General features: G+C 40.2%; 1 protein-coding gene and 1 non-coding gene across 4 annotated transcripts in view; both read right to left on the minus strand.

The window, feature by feature from the left end:
* The window catches only part of GTF2A1 (general transcription factor IIA subunit 1), a 53,652-nt gene that overhangs the window by 14,228 nt on the left and 14,223 nt on the right, over positions 1 to 25,201 (minus strand). For all 3 annotated transcript variants that reach the window (XM_050953335.1, XM_050953333.1, XM_050953334.1), the window contains 6 exons: positions 19,062 to 19,163; positions 14,833 to 15,031; positions 13,055 to 13,119; positions 8,406 to 8,481; positions 4,342 to 4,475; positions 3,581 to 3,898 (listed from right to left, as the gene is read on the minus strand). In XM_050953335.1, coding sequence (XP_050809292.1) covers positions 3,581 to 3,898; positions 4,342 to 4,475; positions 8,406 to 8,481; positions 13,055 to 13,119; positions 14,833 to 15,031; positions 19,062 to 19,163 — 894 coding nt within the window. The remainder of the gene's footprint in view (positions 1 to 3,580; positions 3,899 to 4,341; positions 4,476 to 8,405; positions 8,482 to 13,054; positions 13,120 to 14,832; positions 15,032 to 19,061; positions 19,164 to 25,201) is intronic.
* Positions 13,416 to 13,555, minus strand: LOC127053025 (small nucleolar RNA SNORA79). Its single transcript, XR_007774947.1, has one exon. It is a non-coding gene; the product is annotated as a small nucleolar RNA SNORA79 (small nucleolar RNA).

Consider the following 25,201-nt stretch of genomic DNA (forward strand, 5'->3'; position numbering starts at 1 on the left):
AGGCCCTGGCTGACATCGCATCCAGAACTGCCCCAATAAACTCTATGCGCTGCACTGGAACTAACGTGGGCTTGTTGTTGTTTACCAACAGGCCTAGAGTGGTGCACGTGGACTGGAGGAGCACCGCATGATTGCATACCTGCGACCTGGAGCTGCCCTTGACCAGTCATCAAGATAGGGAGAGATCTAGACCCCGCGATGTCTGAGGTAGGCCATTACCACAGACATACACTGTGTGGGAGCAGTGGACTGGCCAAACAGGAGAACCGTAAATTGGTAGTGTTCCTGCCCAAATGTGAAACGGAGGAAACGTCGGTGTCCCTTGAATTTACAAATGTGGAAGTTCACGTCCTGTAGATCGAGGGCAGCGTACCAGTCCTCGGGATGGGATATTGGAGGCCAGAGAGACCATGCAAAACTGGAGCTTTACCAAGTACTGGTTCAGGCCTCGCAGGTCCAGGATGGGTCTGAGCCCACCTTTGGCCTTCGGAATAAGGAAGTAGCAGAAGTAGAACCCCTTGTGTCTGAACTCCGTTGGTACTACCTCCACTGCTTCTAGGCCGAGTCACCCCACCTCCTGCTTGAGCATGGTCTTGTGAGAGGGGTCCCTAAGGAGGGACAAGGATGGCGGGTGGGTGGGAGGGATAGAAGCAAACTGGAAGGTGTGGCTCCAGGAGATGGTGTTGAGGACCCATTGGTCCAAGGTCAGCCATGACCACTCGGGAAGAACAGCACACAACTGGTTGGAGAAGGGAAGCTTTATTGTGGGTGGATCCCTAGTATGAACTGGTAAGTCGTCCCTGGGCGTTCTGTCAAAACTGATGATTTCCCGCCTGTTTACCTTTGGAGGGCCCAGGTTGGGGTGCAGACCGGGATTGCCTCTGTGGGTATTTCTTATAGTCCCTTGACTTTTTATAAGGGGGCTCATATTTAGAGTGGGTGGCCTGGGTGGGAGCCTGCTGCAGCTTAAACTTGGTCCTGGCCAGGGCTGGGACAGATGCCAAGGGTCTTTAATGTTGTGTGGGAATCTTTCAGACCATGCAATTTCACGTTCATCTGTTCCACAAACAGGACCTTGCCATTGAATGGAAGGTCCTGTAAGGAGTTCTGCACCTCGCTGGACAACCCGGACAACAAGAGCCATAATGTCCTCCTCATGGACACCATGGAGGCCACAGACCTTGCAGCCGTATCTGCAGCATCCAAGGCTGACTGAAGGGTCACCCTGGCAGCAGTCGTACCCTCCTCCACCAGAGCCTTGAACTCTTTTTTGTCATGCTCCTGGAAGGAGTCCTCAAATTTGGGCAGAGAGCCCCACAAATTGAACTCGCATCTCCCCAGGAGGGCTTGGTGGTTTGCCACCCTCAGCTGGAAACTTGAGGACGAATAGACCTTTTTCCCAAATAGATCCAGCCTTCAAGTACTTACTCTTACAAGCAGGGGCTGGCTGGCCTTGCCTCTCCCTGTGGTTGACTGACTCGACCACCAGTGAGTTGGGGGCAGGGTGGATGTACAGGTATTCATGCCCCTTGGCGAGCACAAAGTACTTCCATTCTGCCCTCTTAGAAATAGTGGGCAAGGAAGCCGGGGTTTGCCACAAAGGGTTCGAGATCTTTGTCACCCCTTCATGGAGTGGGAGAGCCACCCTGCCCGGTGCCGAAGCCCAGAGAACGTTGAAGAGGGAGTCCGAGGGTTTCTCCACCTCCTTGGCTTGAAGCCACCCTTTTCAACAGTTCCTGGTGGGCTTTAGAGTCCTCCTGCGGGACAGGCGGAGGAGGAGCCGTGATACCCTCATCTGGGGAGGATAGGGGTGCAGTACTCTGCGTATCCACCGGTGTCGCAGGTTCACCGCTTGGCCCCCTCTGGGCGCGGGACCGGGGATGAATGCTCCACTGACTCCTTTCTGGAAGATTGAGAAAAGGAGGCCGATAGTCTCTCCAAGGCTCCTGACACCGCGCGAGCCACCACCAGGGGCTGTGTTGGGAGCCACAGGGCCCATTGGCACCATGGTGCCGGCCAAGGAGATTAGTACCACTGCACCTGCTGTGGAACTGGCGGAGCAGGCTGTTCAGCCTAACAAGCCAGGCCCATTGACTGACAACTGCGAAGGGAGGCCAGGCTGGCAGACGATCTGACACTATCCCAGGACTGGGACGAGCGGTGGCATCGGGAATGGTGCCGACCACAGGACCATGATCCTGGCATGGAGGAACGGATCTGGCTCTGATGGGTAGATCTGCGATGGTGAGGTGCTGGCGATCGATGCCTGGGACTGTGAGAGTGGTGCCACAGCAGGGACCTCAAGTGAGATGAGGAACAGGAACAGCATCAATGCCCATACTGTGAAGGGCTACAGTAGCCTCTCACAGACAAGAACCTCCGGTGCCATCTGTCCTGGTCCTGATGGGGCACGCTTTCCTCGCGAGGTCTACTCGAGGCAGAGCGGTGCCTGGAACCCCTGCCAGTTAGTACCCAGCCAGACAACCTGGTGGGGGTCCATTGGGACCAGCACAGACTGCGCACAGGGCTATCGCTGAGCAGGGAACGGTGTCGGGAACTTTCCCTAGACTGTGAATGGTACTGTCCAGGCAGCGACTGCAGGGATCCAAGTAGTGGCTTCCCTCTAGACCGGGGAGCCAACGGTGGCAGTGCCCCTGGTACCGGCAGAGACATAACGTCCCGGGCCACCTGCAGGGCCTCCAGCGTGGATGGCATCCAGACATCCGGGGAGGTCGGCTCAGAGTGGGCCAGGCTACTCCACTCGAGTCAGAGGCAAGAGGCTGATGGGGACCGAGAACTGCCCAGCACGGGTCTAGTCTTCGTTGAGACAAAATAAATGCTATTAAAGAGCTCTTATCTAGCAGACAAAGGCATAAAAAGAACAGCTGAAAGTTAAAGGCAAACAAATTCAAATTAGAAGTTAGGCAAAAGTTTTTAATAGCGATGGTGATTAACCAATGGAACAAGGGAAATGATTGAATCTCTATCTTTTGGCCTCTTCATATTAAGGCTGGAGGCCACTTGCGACTTGATTCTGGGCCTGACTATTTCTTTTATAATCTCTTCATTGCTGAAGATGTTTATGAAACCGTTTGCAATAGTTTAATTTAATACATAGAAGTGCTACTTTGGTGCAGCTGCACTGCTGAGGCACATCTGGTGAAGACGCTCTATGCCAACAGGACAGAGCTCTCCCATTTGCATAATTATTCCACCTCCGTGAGAGGCGACAAAACTTCAGTGTGGACTGCGCTTAGGTTGCTGTAACCTGTGTCACTCAGAAGGGAGGGGGGATGTTTGGCCTTTTCACACCCTTAAGTGACTTAAGTTATATCAATGTGTACGATAATGTAGACCTGCCCAAGATCACATACCACCCCCCCAAAAAATCTATCATCTGAAATTATCAACCTGGAGTTCTTAACTTGTACTGTGCTCTGACTACAATAAAGGATGTTATCTTAGTAATAACTCCCTATTTAAAGAAGTTTGCCTTTGGGTATTTGCCCCAAAATTATGGAAAGGTCAACATTAAACTAAATATTTTCTAATCTTTTAGAAGCATTTTATCAAATTTTACCTCTTCAACCTGACCATCTTCACCTCCATCTTTTTCTTTGTCTTCCTCTTCATCATCATCATAATCCTCTTCCTCATCTTCTTCTTCTTCAGAAGATGTGTCTCCAGCTCCATCAACTTGGAGTACAAGTGGTGCTTGTGGCTGCGCCTGTTGCTGTGGTTGCTGCTGACTGGCAGCAGTAATCTGTGCTTGTGCCGGTGTAGGAGCTGCCACTGTTGTGGGTATGACCTGTGTTTTGTTCCCTGTAAATAGGATTTGCTGTGGCTGAATAATCACTCCTGTCTGCTGGGAAATCCCTCCAGGGATAGGAGCCAAAACCTGACAAAAGGATTTCATATTAGCAATCGTGCATACACAATACTAACAGAATAATTACTTACTGAAAACATTTGAAACCTGTCACTTCTTTATACTATTTCAAGGAACACAGTCACAAACATAGTTATCAAACACAGAAAAGTAAACAAAGATTTTTATAACTTCACTTATAATATTGTGATAACTTAAAAAAAATTGGTAACACTGGATGGAGATCAGGTAGGAAGATCCTGCACAGAAGCCAAAGATACAGAATTTTTAAAGCAAATAAATTTTTTATATTCCCATTTCTTTATGAAGCTCTCTTTTAATTTTTCGTTGTTGGCATGCAATTCAAACAAAAGAACTCACACCTTTGTACTTAAAAATGCAAACTACTGGAAAACCTTCCTACTGGGTTAGTTTTAAGTATGAGCCCACTTATTCAAAATGTCCCACTTTACCTGCTGTATAACAGGAGCTTGTACACCACCAGGCTGCATCTGTGGTATAACCTGCTGCTGTAAAACCACTGGCTGCTGTTGCTGAATGATATACTGAGCTCCATTTGCAGTTCTAACTACCTGCAGGATCTGGCCTGCAATGAAAACAAAACCACTTAAAATGTAAAAATCCACATTTTAAAATTATCATCTTTTTCAAAGTTGGTCACCTGGAAAAAGACTGAGCATAATTAAGATAGAAAGTTCATCTTACAAGTAACAGGTTGAGAATTATTATTTTTAATACTTTAAACATGCCACATCTACAGCTTCAAAACAACAAGTCTTCAAAGCTTTGGACAGGACTGTCTTTAAAACCCAACCATATGTTTACAAGGGGCATAATGCAAGAGTTGTTTAGGAAAGAGACAACAGGCAGGTTGCTAATATGGGATACAAGGTCTCACGTGAGGCCAAAGATTAACTCACTAAAGCAGCACAGCAATCTTCTGAATATTCATTCCCTACATATGAAGAGTGTATTTCATGTTTCTGCAAGGTCCCTGTTTAAAAGGACAGAAGCCAAAAACAGATATACACAAAGAAATTACACTTTCTATCATATTGTGTAGGTTTATATCTGCTGTTAAATAGATGCTGTATTCCAGCATTGAGGTACATTTCAGTGTTGGGAAACTATGTTTTTCTTTTTAACAAAACATATGAAAAGCCCAAGCATTTTTTCCACTGAGTCTACTAACTTCACTGACTGCACTAAAGGATAGATAATTCTTTAATTTCTGTCCTCTGACAGGCCAATAGAAGAACTACTCCATCTACAGGATTTTAGAAATTTGATAAAATCCATTCCACATTTTTTGGGGGTAGTGTTGGCCAGGGAATAATATTTTTACCGTAAAAGATGATCAATCACACTGTGTAAAACACTGTTTTTTGTGTATATGGCAAACAATACTGTAAAATATAACTGTCTCTATTGCTATTTTACAGTTTCCCAGCTTCAACACCTTTACTATGCTTGACAGAAAAACAGGGATACAACGGAGATAAAATTTGCTGAACCATGACTGGGACAAACAAAAGGTACAAGAAGGCAGGTATGAGTGGCTTTTTATACTAGGCCTTCACTCCAAAAGAAACAATTTTAAAGATTCTTATGCTCTGCATCTCACCCACAAAAGCACCATGACTGCGAGCACTAAAAGCTGTTTCGGACGAAAACACTTCACAACTTAGATCGGTCTTTTTACGTGATAAAACTACTGATTTGTTTTCGAACAAAAAACAATTTGTTGTTTTCCCAGCCATTTTTACTTCCTGGTTGACTTCGAGTTGTCCCTTGCAGACCTCACCAGGGCTGTCGGACAGCGTTGTGACATGAGAATATTCTAAGCTTACGTTCTTAAATTTACTCCTAACATTTGGAGTAAGGAGACAGATTTAGATTAAGGTAGAGAGGGAGTGTGGCAATTTGCTCTGAGGGCACTAAAGGGGTGAGGGAATGGGTAAAGAAGAGCTCAAGCCCTTGGTCCTTGACTGTTTTGGAATGGGCTTCTAGGGCCTGCTGGGGTTTCATGTGCCGAGTCAGAGGGGCAAATGCTCAGAGGGGGAGCAATTCAAACTCAGGATATACTTAAACTCTATATTTTAATTTTATTGTAATTACCTGCTCACATTTTTAAAGGTGACTTAGGAAAATGCAAACTAACTGCTATGACTGCCCTTCGAATAAAACCACAGCACATGGGGAGGGATAGATCGGATCAATACTGCAATCTAAGTACAGGCAACAAGACCATCATGATGCCAAAACTGATGGGCTTTGCAAGTGGAGAACAAACTCTGAAGAAAATATTTAAACTGCTTTTCAGAAATATCCTTATGCTCCATAGATAAAAGCCTAGCAAGGACAGATTAGTACTCAGAGTAGAAAGGGGATCTTCCCAGTCTCTGGAACTTACAACTTGCAAGTTTGAGATCCATTTGTACAAGTGTATATATAATACATCCTCTAACTTCATTTATTTTTCTTTATAAAATGTCAGCATCAGCTACTTTAAGTAACAGTTTATAATGTCTGTTCACTTTCATCTTCCTTTCTCTTCTCTAATGCCACTTTCAGTTATTTTGGTTCTTGCATGTCCCTGATTTCCATAATATCTAAAGTACTTTTCTTTCCATGTATTGTGTGCTTTTTTCTTTTCAATCCGAGTGTTGTATAATTCTGTTCTCCATCCCTCCTTTCCATGATAAAGCCTGTCTTTATCCCCGTCTCTTTCATTACCCATGGCACAGTCCTACGATCTTATTCCCACGTGCAATAGTCCCATGTCTCATCTCATTGCAGCTGAGAAGCCTGTAAAGATGGGTATAAAGTTACAGACAAAATGTACCTCAGCTGCAACCCTTCCACTTTCTTATCAGAAAGACAAAGGAGAAACTGAAGTGATATCCAAATGACCCTCACCTCCATTATCTCCTGCTAGGAAGGGGTTTAGCTCCCTCACTCCATCTACAGCATAGACTCAGTGGTAAGGATCTACACATGCAAAAAATTGAACCTTGGGAGCACAATCTCCCTAGGAATCCGTGCACTTCCACCCTCCCCCTCCATTTGAGAAAACATTATAGGTATGGCTGCATGTCTGTCGCGGAGGCCCCGATGCCGTGACCTCTGTGACCTCTGCAGCGACCAGTGCTGGCTCAGGGGCTGCCCGAGCAGTTAGGGTGTGTGGGACTGCGCTAGGGGCAGAGGGGTGGCACTTACCTCAGGGTGGGGGGCTCCGTGGTTCCCACTGGTTGTCCCTGTGGCTCCTAGGTGGAGGGACCAGGGGACTCCATGCACTGCCCATGCTTGCAGGCCCCGCCCCCACAGCTCCCATTGGTTGTGGTTCCCAGCCAATGGGAGCTGTGCAGCCGGCACTTGTGGTGGGAGCAGCACGCAGAGAGCCGCTGCCCACCATTCCCTCTAGGACAGTGGTCCCCAACACAGTGCCCACAGGCGCAATGGCGCCTGCCGGGGCATCTATGTGCGCCTGCGTAATGGCCAGCGGACAAGCATCCAGGAAAATGCGGCATCATCAAGAGGTGTCACTGCTGAAATGCCGCCAAAAAGCAGCATCACCAAGAGACGCCGCCACCGCCGAAATGCCGCTGATTTTCAGTGGCATTTCGGCAGCGACACCTCTTGATGCTACTTCGGCTCTTGATGCTTGTCTGCTGGCCATGGTCCTCGGTGGCTTGTCGTCCGGCGCCCACCACCCAGAAAAGGTTGGGGACCACTGCCCTAGGAGCTGCAGGGACATGCAGAGCTGGGTAGGGAGCCTGCCACCCCTGCCAACCCCAGCGGGGGTCCCAGGCTGGGCGCCGCTGCCAACCCCCTCCCAGCACCAGCGGGGTCTCAGGTCACCCCCCAACCACCATGGTGGCCCTGGACTGCACCTTCGCCTTGTTTTTAGTTAGGGGTATATAGTAAAAGTCATGGACAGGTCACGGGCTGTGAATTTTTGTTTACTTCCCATGCCCTGTCCATGACTTTTACTAAAACATCTGTGACTAAAATGTAGCCTTTAACTAAAGGGCAGCACTTCATAGGTAGAGAAAGATTGCTGGCCATGACATAAATAATTTGTGATTGATCCTATGGTATACACTTGTCTTCCTGTAAAACTAAAAGAAATTTTTTCCTTGTATTAAGATCTAGAAGTTTCACCTCTGCTCTGAATCGGATTTCTACACTGTTATAAACCTCAACTTTACTATTTCAGACAAACTATTTCTATTAAACATAGCAGTCTTTAAAGTCGTCTCTTAATATAATGTTTATATTTTCAAATACTGAACAGCTGAAAAACAATACTGTTTGAAGTGTATTAAATAAAATCTTTTAAAGTTTTATGCTGGTAAAGTAGCACTGTAATTCATATACCTCAAGAACTATATGGTAGACTCCCTTTACTACAAAACTCCTTCCTGATTTTTAAATATTTCACAAGAAATGTAATAAATTACGATTTGCAAATCAAATAGCTTGTCCATAATCCATTTAATGTTAAGGTAATTACCTGAATTTGTAAGTATCTGCTGAACAGGAGTAACACCAGCAGGCAAAGCCAAGGTAGCTGCAGTAGCAGCCGCACTCTGAAAAATAAGTAATCTGTTTTTAACAGCCAGCATTACTACCAATGCTTTGCATCACAGCACAGTAGCTGAGGATTAAAGAATAAGCATCTGTTGCGGTCAAGTAGGACAAATGTACACAATCACTACAGCTTCTATGGATAAATAACATTTACTCATAAGCAAGTTTCTGTGATGTTAAAAGGAAGATGACTAATAGCATAAAATGCATATATTAGCTATCATAGAAGTGATATCTCTCTGATTCCTATTTGCCTGCTTTGATGGTCTCCCTTCATTCTATGTGCATCACAAGTCAACTCGATTCTGCTTTATTTCCAAGTTTGCCAGAAAATCTCTGGGAATAAGTTTTGTTCATCTGTGCTCCCTCTGCTGGCCATCTGTTGAGTAGCGGAGCTCTATACCCAGCTCTCCAAGTTAAAGTTAACCAGCCTCTCTGAATATGTTATCTGATTAACAGAATAGAAAAAAACTCAAGGCTTAAAGTTAATTGTTCAAATCCTGGAATAATATCAATATCCAAGGTAAAAGAAAGTAAGTTCCTATGAGTTTCCTAAAGAACATCTGAGACAATATATAATCGTCTGATAATTGACACCATTCTCAATGAATATAGTGCAATCATTTGTTTTCTAGACAAGATCATTTTGTAGAATACAATAAATAGGTCATGTGTGATCTTTTTCTGGATCATCTATGGTAAGTTTAAGCTAAAATCAGTGGCACCAGAACTTGGGAGGGCAGGGGAGGGGGGCACAAGGGCCCTCAGACTTTTCACTGGGGCGGACCACGCCCCCTTCCCCCCAGACCCTACCCCACAACCAGGCCAGGGATCCTGAGCAGCTGTGGGGAGCCGTGGCAGATGCTCCACCTGCTCGGAGTGTGGGGGGACTGAAAGCAGCCCCAAGCCTGCGTCCCCATTCCCTGCCCAGCCAAGGACAGGTGGAGGATCCACGACTCTGCGCCAGTAAGAGCTGTGTGGGCAACTGCGAGGAGCTGCGACGTGGACCCAGGGCAGGTGGAGGGTCTGCCACAGCTCCCCACAGCTGCCTGCCCAGCTCTTATCATGGCCAGGTTACAGCTCTGAGGGCCTCCCCCCACCAATCAAAGCTGGGTTTGGGAGAGCTGGGCGGGCAGCTGTGTGGAGCCTGGGTCCCTCCACCTGCCCTGGGTGCGGAACCTGGGGAATGGAGACGTGGGCAGGGGGCTGTCTTCCCCCCACCCCCTGGATAGGGGGGAGGGCTCGCTGGCCCAGCCCTAGCTTGGCGGGGGAGGGAAGGAATCAGGTTCCCAACCCCCCACTTTTAGGAGGGCTCCGGCATCTGTGGCTAAAGTATTGTGAAGTAGAATGTACAGCATCACTGAACTTTGAGAACTCTGATTTTTTTTTTTTCAATAAAACAAACGAGTTTGGATATTTGCTCAGGTAAGAAACATTCCACAAAAATAAAAAACAGAGAAGTATTGGGATAAAGTTTAAGTAGTACAATCTTTTCTTGATGCCAAGAGAATTCTTGGAATGGATTGCAATGAAATGCATCCTAGCACTGAAATGTAAGTTCTGCAAGTGACTCTTGATTTGAAGTATTTTTATTTTATCTAAAAGAAAACCTGATTTGTAGAAAACTATGGACAAATTTGTTGTTATTTTTTAAGACTACCTAAAACCAGAATTATTCCTCAACATAACAGGCCATGGTGGCTAGAGAGAGGCTTTATTTTGGGAGGCTGAATGACTACATTGGCACAGAGTTAGCTAGCCTTGGGATACAGCCAAGAAGCAGGTCAATGGATAAAGGCATCAGCCCTGAGGAAGCTGAACTCAGATGATTGTCTGCATAAAGAATTAAGGCCTGAGAGCCTGCATCAATACCTTGCGTTCACTATTTTTAACAACTTAAACAAGCAATACAGGTGTTAAGTTATACTAGATTTGCCAAGCCACACAGTAATATAAAAATTAAACAGAACACACAGTTGTCATAACAAATTCGTAGCAGGCACCTCTTGACCATTTAAACAAAAAGAATCAAATAGACATTAAAAACATTTGGGGATTATTTCAAAGTTTAAACTAAGTGACCAAAGTGTATTCTGGGCCAAACGCGAAGATGTTTTGTGAAAGTCAGAGAATGGATGAAAAGCTTAATGTCTGCAAATTAACACATGGAGCCACTTGGGTATGAACTGTAAATCGACCTCAAATGAGTGATTTTAGTCCATATGATCCCAGTCGCTCATCTTAGTACAAAAAACAAACATTAAATAATGACATCAGAACTAATTTCACCCATGCGGACTGTCAAAAACAGTTCCAACTAGCAGTCAAATGTCACTCCAAATCAAACTTTGGACAGTTTGACAATTCTACCAAGCCCTACTATAGGTTTAAGTTTAAGCAGAATGTTAATAGTAATACCTGAAATGCTGGAGGATACTATTGCATTTTTCACGTTGATGAAAAATTAAAAGTGCAAAATGGGATTTAAATTTTACTATCGGGTAAAATGCACATTTCCTGTTTTATGCAGTCTAATTATAGCCGAGTTGGTCCCAGGATAGTAGACACAAGAAGTTGATCCAATAAAAGATATTACCTCACCAACCTTGTGTCTATGTTTTGGTTTGTAAGGAATCAGATCTCCCTTTACTGGCAGACTGATGTAATCGTTAATCAGAACCTCCCAGAGGGTGACACTGAGTAGAAGCAGGCTAGTGCTTTTCTGCTGTCCCTTTGCCCCACATCTTCTTACATACAGGGGAAAGAACACTACTAAATCATATTCTAAATTTTTCTTGCCTTTAAAATAAACAAGCGGGGTCTGCTTGATCCATTCTCAGTACAGATATAAGAGTTTCTTTAGTCAAACATTTCTTTTACAAAGCCCTGATTGGACAGATTCCTTAAAGTAATTTTTTGTTTTGTTTTTTTAAAAAAGCTTCAGGTGGCACGCTAAGAAGAGCACATGTTTAAATAGCTACACATACTATACTGTCAAAAAAAACTATTGGGCTCAACTGAATGAGAACTAGAGAAGAAACTCAACAGGGTAAACAGGCAAAACCCAGTTTCTGCTGCTATTCAGTGAAATTTACAAGGAAAGTGAGGCAAAAGTCAGTTTTAGTTTTTATTTAGCCTTTGGTTGTATCATGCTGTTTAGTCAGTGCATCTAGGATTTTGAAGAGAAGATCAGCAAACTATCTGACAGACAATGAGCAAATGAATTGCTGCTGCCTTAACTGTGCAACTTTATCTATTGTGCTTTTAAATTTACATCAAACTCTGGATGGATATTCTTTAGTATGGAGTTCTAAATCTAAATAACTAACTAAATTTAACTTGCACAGATTATGTTTTGGCTGTCTTGGCCTGCAAGAGAATAGGTTTTTCCTCTAGCCTAAACTTGATGTCAAGCAAGAGAGAGACAAAGTTAGACTACAAAGACAAAATTGTAAGGAACAGATAAATGGTTAGGATGAAAAGTTGTGAATTTACTTTTGCAATAACAAATGGGTTGAAATAAATAATGATCAGAAAGGCAGATTCAAACTCCTACACAGTCAGTATCATTATTTTTATGAGTTTATTATTTATAATATTTGAGGAATGTCATTCTTCATCTGGTAAATACAACATAAGACTTGCACCAGGGTAACAGTATTTTCCACATGTGAAGTCATTCCCTCCTGGGATTGTTGTCATATAGATTTGTATCAGTATTAGCTGATCCTCAAAAAAATCTTTGTCCAGGGGTCGGCAACCTTTCAGAAGTGCTGTGCCGAGTCTTCATTTATTCACTCTAATTTAAGGTTTCGCGTGCCAGTAATACATTGTAACATTTTTAGAAGGTCTCTTTTTATAAGTCTATAATATATAACTAAACTATTGTTGTACGTAAAGTAAATAACGTTTTTAAAATGTTTAAGAAGCTTCATTTAAAATTAAATTAAAATGCAGAGCCCCCTAGACCGGTGGCCAGGACCTGGGCAGTGCGAGTGCCACTGAAAATCGGCTTGCGTGCTGGCTTTGGCACACGTGCCATAGGTTGCCTGCCACTGTCTTAGTCTAACCCAGCGATATTCAGACTGAGGTAAGTGGCTCTTTAATGTGTCTCCTGTGGCACTTTGCAGCACATGATATGAAAACACTGTGTAATTTAATTAACAACCAATCAGGATGCTTTTACTATTATTAACCAATTGCAGTTGATAAAATACTTGGTCAGTCATTTTGCTGTGAGAATATTTTATATATACTTTTTATTTTTTATATATATATTATACACACACAAATTCACTCTAAATATTTCCCATCATACTGTTTAAATATGTATAGCACTATAATAAATGAAACAATGAATTCACACTACTATGGTTCTTTTGGGTAATGTCGTTTGCAAGCCCTGGATAAATAGCTCATGTGTTATCAGTCTAGCAATCAGTGAGACAGGAGCCATCTTCTGCCAGTAGCTCTTGGTTTGTTTTTTTGGCATTTGAGATGACTCATCAGACTTTTACCTTCACTATTTAAATACATTACAGCACGGTATAAAGTTCTAATTCTGAGTCTTACCATGCCTGATGCACTCATGTGCTGTATCAGCTTTGAATCTGGCACAATAACCTGCTGCTGAGGTGCTACAAACAAAAGAAACAAAACATTAATTCTATATAATGTGAACAAAAGTTACGGGAAGGAGATAAAGGACTAGTGATTCAAATCACGTGGTTGTACCAGCTGTTCTTTACACTGAAATGTCTGCAGTCCACAGATACGCATGTTTCTACTGTAGTGATGACCTACATAAGAATCCCAGGAAGGTGACATAGCAATCCTAACTGGATCCATAGTGATTTGACCTCAGCAGCTTCCTTTAGCTTCCCTACTCTGACACCGCTGCTTAAACCAAACCTTGTTTCAGATACTTAAATAAAAGGGTATGATCCTGCAAATTTCAAGGAACATGAGGATAGGCCCATTATCCCAACATTCTCTGATCAGAATAAGTTGCCATTAATCTGTGATGACCTAGAATCTGAACATGAGTTTCAGGCAACAGAAAAACAGGCAACAACAAGGACTAAAGAGATGGCTGCAAGGCAACAAGTACATCATGAAGTGTAAGTTCTCATCAAACCCTGTTTTGTCCCCAGGACTACTCTGGAAGTCAACCGTATTTAGAATCACAGCATTTTGTTAAGACTATACAAAGCAGAGTCTTCTGTTAATGAGCTAAAGATAGAGGGATGTGGATATAAAAAGATGCCTGGATTTCAATTCTTACATTGTAAGTTCTTTGGGGGCAGGGACCATTTTTTGTTCTCCATTTGTACAGAATTTAACACAATGGGGTCCTGGTCTGTGACTGGGACTCCTAAGAATTGTCAAAATACAAATAATAAAGAGGTTTCAGAGTAGCATCCTTGTTAGTCTGTATCCGCAAAAGTACTTGTGGCACCTTAGAGACTAACAAATTTATTTGAGCATAAGCTTTCGTAGGCTATAGCCCATGAAAGCTTATGCTCAAATAAATTTGTTAGTCTCTAAGGTGCCACAAGTATTCCTGTTCTTTTTGCAAATAATAAATAATAATTTTAGTGTGTGTCATGACTATAAAATAACACATTGTCAATTATCCTCATCAACTCCTGCAGACATAGTATTAGGCTGGGTTTTTGTTTATGCAACAGGGACTCTAAAATCAGAAAATGTTTGCTCCTCCTGTTTAATGCTTAATCAAGATTGTTCAGAAAATGCTTCCTTGGAATTCTTAAGGTAAAATCTACAATGTGATAATTGTATTTAAAAAAAGATTAATTGTATGGGTAAGTTTGACAGTGCATTTTGAACCCATACACTTACTCACTGCGTGAGCAGCTGGGCCTACAAACTAGCCATCACTTCTTTTGTTTTTTTTGGCTCAGACCTAGTCCCAATATGAAAAACATGTCTAACAGATTATGTGTTGCAAAATCCTATCTGCATCCTCATTCCAGTCATTTTAAAAGAGACTGGAGGCTTTATATATTTTTTCAAATCCTGTTTCATCCTACTTAATGAAACTCTCTCTTAATTGCACACATACACTGATTTGTTATTGTAGGGCTACTAATGACTAGTGGGCTGACATTTTCATTATACAGAAAAAAAGACATTTATTTTAGAAAAATAAGTTATGTGGAACTAGACAAATAATATATAAAAGGGAAATTAATAGACCCAAAGTTTGATCCATCAACCAGGACACCTTAAATTTGAAAGACTCCAATTTTCCTGAATTTAATTTTTTCCATGAGGTCTGCTGAAACCATAGAGGGTTTCATGTAGGCACATTAGAGAATCAGTCTGACCTTGCTGGGATGCAGGAATAAGGACTTGTTGTGTCTGGGATTGCTGCTGCACAGTCTGCTGTGGTTGTGGATGATGATGGTGGTGGTGGTGATGCTGCTGCTGCTGTTGTTGCTGCTGCTGAACCTGCAATAAAAGTTGCTGTTCTTCTGAATGAAACCCATCTACAGCCTTGGACTGCATCAGCTTGTTCTCCCACAGCTGTATTTGAGAGAAAGAAAATGAGTTATCAATAGGTGTCATTTTAAAATTGTAGGATTGGAATTATTACAAATAATGCAATTCAAATTGGTCCTTATTTATCCTGTACATTCTACTTTGCCACAAAATCTTTCGGCATATATAGGTTGAATATATGCCCCTTTCCTGAGGCATCACACAGCAACAGAAGAAATTAAATAGTCCAAGGGAATTATAATTCTAAATTTAACTTTCATGGACATTCCTTTCTTCTCCCACAGGTGAAAGATCATCCTTATAACCACGGTGGATTAGATTTAAATCGCTAGTCAGGAAGACTTGATTTAATCATGGATTTCTACATAAAAGTGCATTCTTGTTGGTTGTTATAACCTTAATACATATTCTTCACAACTCAGAGGTAGATGTAGGTTTCATCTGAGAAGGTACACACTATACATTTTTAAAGTCATTTATTTTGAAAACTTTTCAGATTAGTTTTACCCAGCTATATCAGAAAATGAATGATTGGTTATTTCATTTACGAAAGGTAATTGAAGCAGATATTTATGAAGTCACTGGGAGGTGAACTATCTCCATTTCAACAGGTTAATTATTAACATTTGGAGGATTTTCTTGCCATGCTGGATAGGAGGAGAACATCATCAGGCAGACATTTAAATTGTTTTATTTAACAAAAACAACGTTATGTATTCTGGATTTTTTTCTTCAACAGCAGACATATAATATTTTAACAAAACAAGCATATGAATTTTTGAATTTAGTTAAACATTCAAGTTTTTTTTTAATCAAGGTTTGTTTTTGTTAAAATTGTTTTTAACTAAAAAAGTTAAATGAATTTTTTTATTTTTTAATTAAATTGACTGTCAGCCAGGTCAACATGAGAAGCTTAAAATATTGGCTTCAGCAGCTAACTCAGTCATCTTCACCTTCATTTTCCTGTTTGTTTATAATCTGGAAAAGAAAAACAAGCGTTCCTGCTTTTTCAGGTCCCAAGCAATTTCTCAATTTGGAATGAATTAGTCCAAAGGAAGAAAATATTCTTTCTACTCTAGCAGAAGAAGCTACTACTGTTAAAAATAAGATTATTGCTTCAAGAGTCTCTGAATTCAAGAGCTTAAGTGACTTCCACAATTTCACTGGGGTGACTTTCTTTAAAACATCATCAGCAAACATACATTTCTTGAATGGTTCCTATTCCCAAACTGGGTCTCTTTTACAGCCTCCTGCCATTATAGGTTTTCCCTTCTAGTGAGAGAATGATATGGTAGACCGCAAATCAATGAAAACTACACTCAGAAAGACCTCACGACTTCTGGAATATGCTGCTCAAACAGTTTCCCTTTTGTTTCTACTGCCTGTCCCTCCTTTCCCACATTTATCTCCAGACTTCTTCTCCTTGTCCAGATCTATTCCGCCCAACAATCTTCTATTCATTGAACTTTTTAAAACTTTTTACTTTTAGAGAGAGGTAAGAGATTGACTTTGTGTGCACAAACTTGCAGAGGGACAACAGGGTTGAGGTCTAGGGTGACCAGATGTCCCGATTTTATAGGGACAGTCCCGATTTTTGGGTGGTCTTCTTATATAGGCTCCTATTACCCCCCACACCTTGTCCCAATTTTTCACACTTGCTGTCTGGTCATCCTATTGACATCTGTTATTTCTCACCTCTATATACTTATTTAAAAACATTTTTGCTGTTAACAAGCATGTTATCTCTGGATACAAAAATCCACAGTTTGAGAACTGCAAAACTAAGCATCTCTGATGGTACCTTCTAGACTGAGCATTGAGTCCCATTGGGTAGATAGAACAATTAACCTATATAATCTATACAGAAGCCCCCAGAACCCCATAAAATTGGGTCGCTAATCCATGAACTACTGGAATTTATTTACAAAACTTTTCTTAAACATTATATGAATATATTCTCTCATACTATAGAATTAGAATGTATAATATCTATTCCATGATGAGATATCTTTGAGATATAATGTACCCACCTTTAGATAGGTTTTTTCCTCAAAAAGCATTTTATCAGTTTTTTTTTTTAAACATTGATTTTTATCACCCTACTTATAACTCCACATATCGGAAGCAGGGAGGGAGAGATAAAGTGGTAGTTCCTATCCTTCAGTTCCCACCCCCTCTACCTCCATTTTAGTTTCCTCTCACCAGAAGCATATAGTCTTCACCACAGGTGTCAATATTTTTCTTTCTAGAATTTCTGAAGATAAAAAGAGTCAAGGAAGATACATTATCTTCTCCAGAAGCTCCCATTAGTGCAGGGGAACCCTGATTTTATATAGCAATTTAATTGTTTCTATCACCATAGTATCAAAGCTTTGCGTCTCAAGCCTCTTGTTCTACCATCCCCTGCTTTTCACTGTTTCCTCCAATTTTGCTGTCCTCTTCTGTTTTGATGGCTCAGGGCTTGTCTTGTTCAGGAAAGTACTTGAGAAGGCAGCAAGAAAAGCATCAAACAAAATATCCTTTATTCTGGTAGCAAACCCGCCACAATTTTGGTTCTCGGGACACAGTCCGCATTCTGGTGAAGTGATGGTCCCTCAGCCTCTCCTCCTCAGATGTGTGTACAATGCAATTTATCCCATGCCATGTCAGAAAATGGGATATTTTTGCAAAGCAAAAGTCATTAGATTTGGAAAAGAGGAGCACTCTACAATGAAACTCTTCAGCTTACAAAGAAGAGAGAAAAGAAAAGCATCCCCTATTCAGAATGAATTAAAAAAAGATTATGATGAATATTTGGATTTTTGTATTTAAAATAAATACAGATTTATTTTTAAATAAAAACTTATTTAATATTAAATTTGAAGTTATGACCACTTATTAGGCTTAAACTTACTATAATTTATTAAAATAATTTAAATTAAAATATTCAAGCATTACATGTTTGTTGCAAAGCTTTTTAGAAAAGTCAAACCCCAGAAGTCACTGGCTAAGCAGCTGGAACCAGAGTATGTTATGTGTTAACCCAACTTTTCACAATGACAGCCTTTTCTGCAGGTGCAGAGAGAATATCTTCCTTTCAGTTTATTCAACTAGTTCAGTTCAATGACTAGTTCATTCAGAGTTAAGAAACAAAATGGGAAGTAAAAAAGCAGGAAAGCCTGCGTTCTTCTGCCAGTCTATGAATAAAAACTCAATATGAGTGGATGAGATCAACTAGCTCTAAACTCTTGAAAGACATGGTACTAATTTGAATTTTCATCCAAATATAGCTTGACATAAATCACAAATAAAAATAATCTAGTATTTTACAAATGCATCATTCACATTTTCTAACATAAAATATGAAAAAACTAAATCTGAATAAACGTAAGATGAGCTATATATAACTTTAAATAAATGTGCATAGATACAGTGTATTCTCCTGATTAGCAAAAAGAAGCATCAAATTTAGCTTACAGAGTATATTTAGCTGCAAATCAACATGCTTTAATGGTTACCAACCATTAAGAATCAAATTTTCTTCAGGAAAAGAACCAAAAAGATTAAATGCAAAGCAAGATTAAAATTTATTATTTAACTCATTCCTATTTGCTGATTTAAATCATGATTAAAATCTGCAATTTCAATAATTCAGATTTAAATCAATTCACCTGATCCCTAACTGAATCATCATGGAAAACTTTTCCTCTTGGCTAGAGATAATAAACACATGACCGTACCTTTTTAAAAGACTTAGATCCTTAAAATCCACACAAAGCCCACACTGAAACATGATCCCTGTTGTAAACTTGATATAAGTTGATGTGCAACAAATAAAAAAAAGTGCATAATGGGGGAAGGTGGAGAAAAGAGCAAATTCACTGTACATCTAAGATGTACTTAGGAAGATTATACCATACATAGCGGTATCTCAACTCACGTATCAAGGGGATGAGTGCATTGCTTAGACAATGAAAATTCACTGTTTTTTACTACATGGAGCAGTAAGCATTATATCATAGGCTGGTTAGTACGTTATGGAGCTGTAAATACTCTGAGTCCAACTACAACTTACTGTTTTGAGTTCCAAAAGGACTTGTTCATCTACTCCTTCATCCAGAAAAACTTCTCGGACATCATTGATGACATCTTCAATTACGGACCTGTACAGTTTAGGCTTTAAAAAGTTATTAGTCAGGGTTGCTTGTTTTGTAAGAGACTTAATATTCTAGTATTAACGTAACTAAACAGAGTTTTAAAAAAACTCCTCCGAAGGAATGCTTTGAAAAGGCCAGATACCGTAACAACCCTTGAAGCCAGTCTCACAAGAAAGGCCAAAGATGGACAGAGCAAAGAGATGAACTACTCCCTCTTTCCCTCAAAGGTGTTACCGAAATTCAAGGCTGAGGCACGCTGGCAGGTCAATGAGAGGAAGTCCACACTACCACTAAGTGTATTGGCCTCTTTTCATTTTCAGAATGAGTACATCAGGCTCCAAACCAGCACCTTTATGAGTGCTGACGCCTCCTAATTTTTTTAAAAGATCTCTTCAGGGTTTAGACACTTTTGTTTATTTGCAACATCTGCTCAGCACAGTACTGTAAACAGGTTATATTAGCTACTAGAGAGGATCCCCATCAAGGTACCCAACACTACTACATAGTTTTGATTAATATTAGTCAGCTAGGATTTATTTTAAGTGATCAACGTTCAAACACACAAGAAAAAAACTCCATGTGCAAGCTGAAGGCTAGCGGACAATACGTTATGTATAAAAACTTCTACTGCATTTACTGTTCTTTAAAAACAAAGGGGCAAAGTGTTTTGAAAAACAGACTCCAATACTTTTAGTTCATAACAAAGATCAATTACAAAGAAAAAATTTAAGATATATACTATGTTTGGTCACTTAAGATATGCAGGGGAAAAACTAGCAAAAGCCGTACTGCAGTTTTACAGCATGTTTCTTTACAACAAATGCATAATCCACCTATGAAGACCTAGTTTCAAATTATATTCAGTCTCAAGCGACATAAGTGATCTAGTAAATCCCTCTCTGTCCATATCACAAAACTTCCACATATAGAGATTTTTGCTTTGCAGATGTCTAGTAATGTCTAGACAGGAGTGGTGCAAGTCAAAATTAAGTGGATATGGGAAAAGTTGCAGAAGAAAATTCTTCACCTAATTTCTTAAGGTGCTGCACCAGTGTCATTCTGTCAACACCTAATTCTATCTTAAATTTCAAAAATATTTTTGCTATCAATTTATCACTTTTCAATATTAAAATATACTGCTATAAACCAAACAACTGAAAAATGACAATCCACCATTTTGTTACTCCTATCTCTGCATAAAGAGTTTGATCTGAAATACTGGGATAAGCTTGTCTTGTGTTGCCCTGGGAGATCCAGATTATAGCAAATGAGTTTAAATCTCAGTCTTCCATCTCTGATACAGGCAATATGTACCAGAGCACCTTCTAAAGTCAACTTCTTTACCTTTTTTTAAGATTAAAGAGACTTGTGTACTTATATGTTAGCCTTCAGCAAGGTATTAGTTAAATGTGCATCTGCACATGAATGTCTGAAACAAGCCTTGAAAACTGTAAATAACTGTACAGCATTAGTACTTTAGTTCTAAGCAGTATACAATTTAAAATAAGAAAAAAATGTCAAGCAGTGTTAATGGGATCTTGTGTTTACTTTGAGACTCAGTTCATAGCAGATGGAAAGCAAGACATCCCCATTTAATAATAATAAAAAATTAGAGATATTTTCTGCAATAAACTAACTGGACTCACCTTATGACAATCTGAGATGTGCTACTTGATCTATTCTGCACATCATGACTAAGTGCATTAGAGGTGTCACTTTTTGGAAAATGACATTAGCACAGTCCTGCAAACAGTTATGCACATGTATAACTTCAAGCACATAAATAATCCCACTGAAGTCAATAGGACTACTGACACACCTGAAGTTAAAACATACGTAACTGGTTGCAGAAGTGGGGCCTAAATATCTTGTTCAGAGTGGACAAAATGAATATCTGGTCCTATCAACAGAATACTTTAAATGAGCTCTGGTGATGACAACAAGAAAGCCCTAATATTTTAACCAGCATTTTCTCCCTCTCCCTGAGCTTAGTCCCCTAACAAGTCTGAAGAATTTTATAAATATAACTTTTGTAATGTTATGTGCTAAAACATCAATGCTCCGATATAGCCAGCAACTTTACAGCCCAAACCCTACCTGTGAATGTTTTAATATATATTTTCTTCCTTTACCATAAAGCAGCGGTCCCCAACCTTTTTGGCTGGCGGGCGCCAGCCGAAGGACCACTGTGGCGGTGGAGCACCCGCCGAAATGCCGCCAAATTTCGGTGGCATTTCGGCGGCAACGCCTCTCGATGATGTCGCTTGCCATTGACAAGCGGCGTCAGCGAGAGGTGTCCCCGCCAAAATTCGGGGGCGATGCCTCTCAATGACGTTACTTGTCGACGGCAAGTGGCGTCAAAGAGAGGCGTCCCCGCTGGAATTTGGGGGGCGACGCCTCTCCATGACATCACTTGTCAACGGCAAGCGGCGTCATCGAGAGGCGTCCCTGCCGAAATGCTGATGCGGCATTTTGGCGGGTGCTCTCTCAGGGGCGAGGACGCAGGCGCATTAAGATGGCGCCCACGGGCACCGTGTTGGGGACCCCTACCACAAAGAATAGTTTTTGAAGAGTTATCGCTTAGGTTTTCCCCTGTATATTTTGTCATGCCCTTGACACATTAATTTTTCAAGATTGCACTAACGATTCAGAAAAATGTTCTGGACTCATCAAGGGTGTCCCCCCCTACATACACCCCTAAGTACTGGAACTAGGTGTGCTGGTGGTGCTGCTGCACTGCCTCCCGCCCTCCCAAAGTAGTAAAAACAACCCAAATACATGGTTTCTGCCTTCAGCACCCCCACTATAAAAATTGGTCCAGTGCCATTGCATATACCCTGTTAACTGTCCAGCTCAGAAAAATTAATTCCCTCTACAGCAGCAGTGACTGTTTTAATAGCTGTCCATACTGGGGCATTCAGGAACACCACAAAGTGTTCCCTTCAATACTTTAAACCTAAAGAACTGGCTATCCAGCACAGCCTCAACTTCTGACCTGTACAGAGAAGCACAGAATATGAACTTAATTTCAAATCAGCATTGTGTATGAAAATTAACAAGTCACTTTTAGCAATTAATGTCTATAGAGTTCTTAATTTTGATTTGTGTACGTACACGATTTAAATTCCTAGATTTGAATTAAATCTGAAAATTCCTTCCAAATACTGCTTGCTCACTCAGAAGTCAATCCTGGGTATTGTATTACTGAACAGACCTGGACAGAATTTTACTTATCTGGAACCCTTTCTAACCTTTTTTGAATTTTCATGCTCAGTCAAAATGAGAATGGAAACAACAGAACCCTGTTTCCTTTCAGTTGTTCTTTCCAGTTCAGGTCCCAAATGTGACAGCAGTTTGTAAAGAACTTCTCTCATGCACATCCTTTTCTTTGACTATACACGTTAGGCATAATGCCAACTATAAAGATGCATGCATTCTCAAGAGAGGACATAAGTTACATAAATTGACTAGTATGTATAAAAAGGAAGAGATGGATTATAAAGCTCACAAAAATGTATCTTTACCTCAAAGTCAATTATCTGACTACTTTACCACAGAAATTTGCTGGAACAGCCAGCTGCCACAGCATTATTTATTTTTATTGGGGTAACTAATGATTTAGACATATATATATATATATGTAAGTCCCACTGCTTGACAAAGTTTGAGAAATACAGACAATAAAGGAACATGGCATGCAACAGAAACTTAAAAGTTGGCAATTAAAATTAGAATGCTTTCACCCACTTTGTATTAACGGAAGTACCTTCCTTCTAACATCTGTACTATAATGAATCTCAGCCATTTATAGGTGAATGCAGACCCAAAACACAAGAATGATAAGTGTTTAACAAGCTCTGCCCTAATTGCTACATACAGATTAAGAAAAATTAACACCACTCAGATTTTCTCATTTACTTGTTTGGGTATGAGAACTGATGATATAACTAACAACTTTATATGAAGGTTTACAAATTAGTGCTCCCTCTGCTGGGAATGGAACAAATTGACTGTAAGAGAAATTTTAACCCCCTTATCCCCTCGCACTTTGTGACAGAAATTGATTTGAAAAGAAAGCTATAGATGCACACACTACATTTTAGAATCCAAAGAACAAACACCAAATTGTTTCAAATGCTACAAGCCATTTGAGCTTAAATTTCTTAAATTACTTTTTTTACTTTAAAAGGGATGCTCTTTATTACACCTAAAATTTCTTTACAACTTACTTTTGCAACAACTAAGATTCCTATAACTAGAAGATTAGAAGTTTGTTTGCACACTTTCTGCATTTGACTGCATGTTGCATATAGCTGCTTTCACAATTTCCCCTATACGAAAGGAAGTTGGTGAATTCATATCCCCAATCTGTGTGGCTCTTGTACTTTACAACAGGACACAGAAATAACATCTTTTAAAATAAACAGTAAAATGTAATTGTAAAACCACAGGAACTGGCAGGTGGTGCACGGAGAGAAGCAGTACTTGAAACTACATTTAAGTCTTTTTTTTTTAAATGACGAAGTTTTAAGCTCTTGGAACCCTTTTATTACAAATTAGCTATAACAATCTACTATAGAATTCTTGCTTGTATTTTCTTTTTAGCAGAAATAAAACCGTTAATGGTGATTTAATTACAGTGAAATGTTAAAAAAATTGTACAGTAGTAGTTTAGGCCCAAAACTAATATATTAAAGCTATAAACTGGTCATTTCTTTGAGAATATTTCTGTTCATGTTAGTATGCTAGCTAAAGTTAAAATATCTGGCTCTATTACCAGTCTCAGACCTGAATTCCACAAAGTAAACTGCACCAGTGTCTAAACTATCTTTAGTGGTCAAGTCTTAAATGAAAAATAAAATCCTACAGAGAACTTGCCCTTTTTAGTCTGTACCTCAATCAGATACATTTTAAGGTTTTATTTTGATTAATCTTTTATTGCTACAAACTGAACTTTCCAGACATGGTTGTTTTCTAACAGCTTTCAAAAGCTGTGCTGTTTTAGTCGACAGGTGCAGCCAACTATCTTTGTACAACAGAGAATTCAAGTTTTAGTAAGGCTTTGAAACACCAATATTTGCAAGCAGTTTAAGTTTCTCCAACATGCTTCAGAATAAATATTCTTTTCTATACTGCTTCCAGCTTATTATATAGTGAGATGAAACACAAGACATACTATATAACTGAAGTAGGCCTTTTTTGTAACAAAATAAAAACAAACAAAAAAAAAACAACCTGAAACTATCAGAATACTGCCAGTGCTTTCTGAAGGGTCTGCTGACATTTATATTCAGATCCTCATATGCAGACACTGCACACAGCTTATGGAACATATAATAAACTGCAATGTACAGAATTACTGACTAACTAAAGTGATTAAAACCAAAATAAAAAGAAAATACAAAAGCAACAGAAATCACTTAACACTTATATAAGCCTGGCTCTGTTATGATACAAAGGGCTATCTGGTACTTAATATATACATATTTTAAAATTTGCCTATAATACTGGTGTTGATATTACATCCACAAAAATTATGAAAAACTTTTAAAAATTCTACCCCTTCCTGGAGGGCAATAACATTTCTGTATAATCAATCAGCTTAATCACCCAGAACAGATATTTTAGTACTACAGAAGTCAGCCTACAATCCATTACCAAAATTTAAACATTTTAAATATGTATAGCTTCACAGCTATAAAACTTTTGCAAAGTATTATAAAATAGGTATTCCACCTTCTCTCTATAAAATACTGGATAAGAACTATTTTAGTTCAACTACCACTTTACCCTAGCAGAAAAGGCACTTAATAGGGCAGGCATATTTATAGACTAGTTATTTATTGCACTGCTTTCAATAGCTAAGGACTCCAGAATACTTTCAAAAAAGGGGTGGGGGATTGGTTGTCTTTCCCTAAACAACACACACAAAAAGGAAAGAAAGCTATTTAATTCAACAGATTATTAAATCAATTAGGGGAACATCCCCCTAAATAAACTAAGAGATAAGCAACTGCTACTTTACAATCCCGCAGCTCCAGCAATTGGGTTTAAGAGC

This window comes from Gopherus flavomarginatus, chromosome 5 (genome assembly GCF_025201925.1).
Source record: "Gopherus flavomarginatus isolate rGopFla2 chromosome 5, rGopFla2.mat.asm, whole genome shotgun sequence".
In the NCBI taxonomy this organism is placed as follows: Eukaryota; Metazoa; Chordata; order Testudines; family Testudinidae; genus Gopherus; species Gopherus flavomarginatus.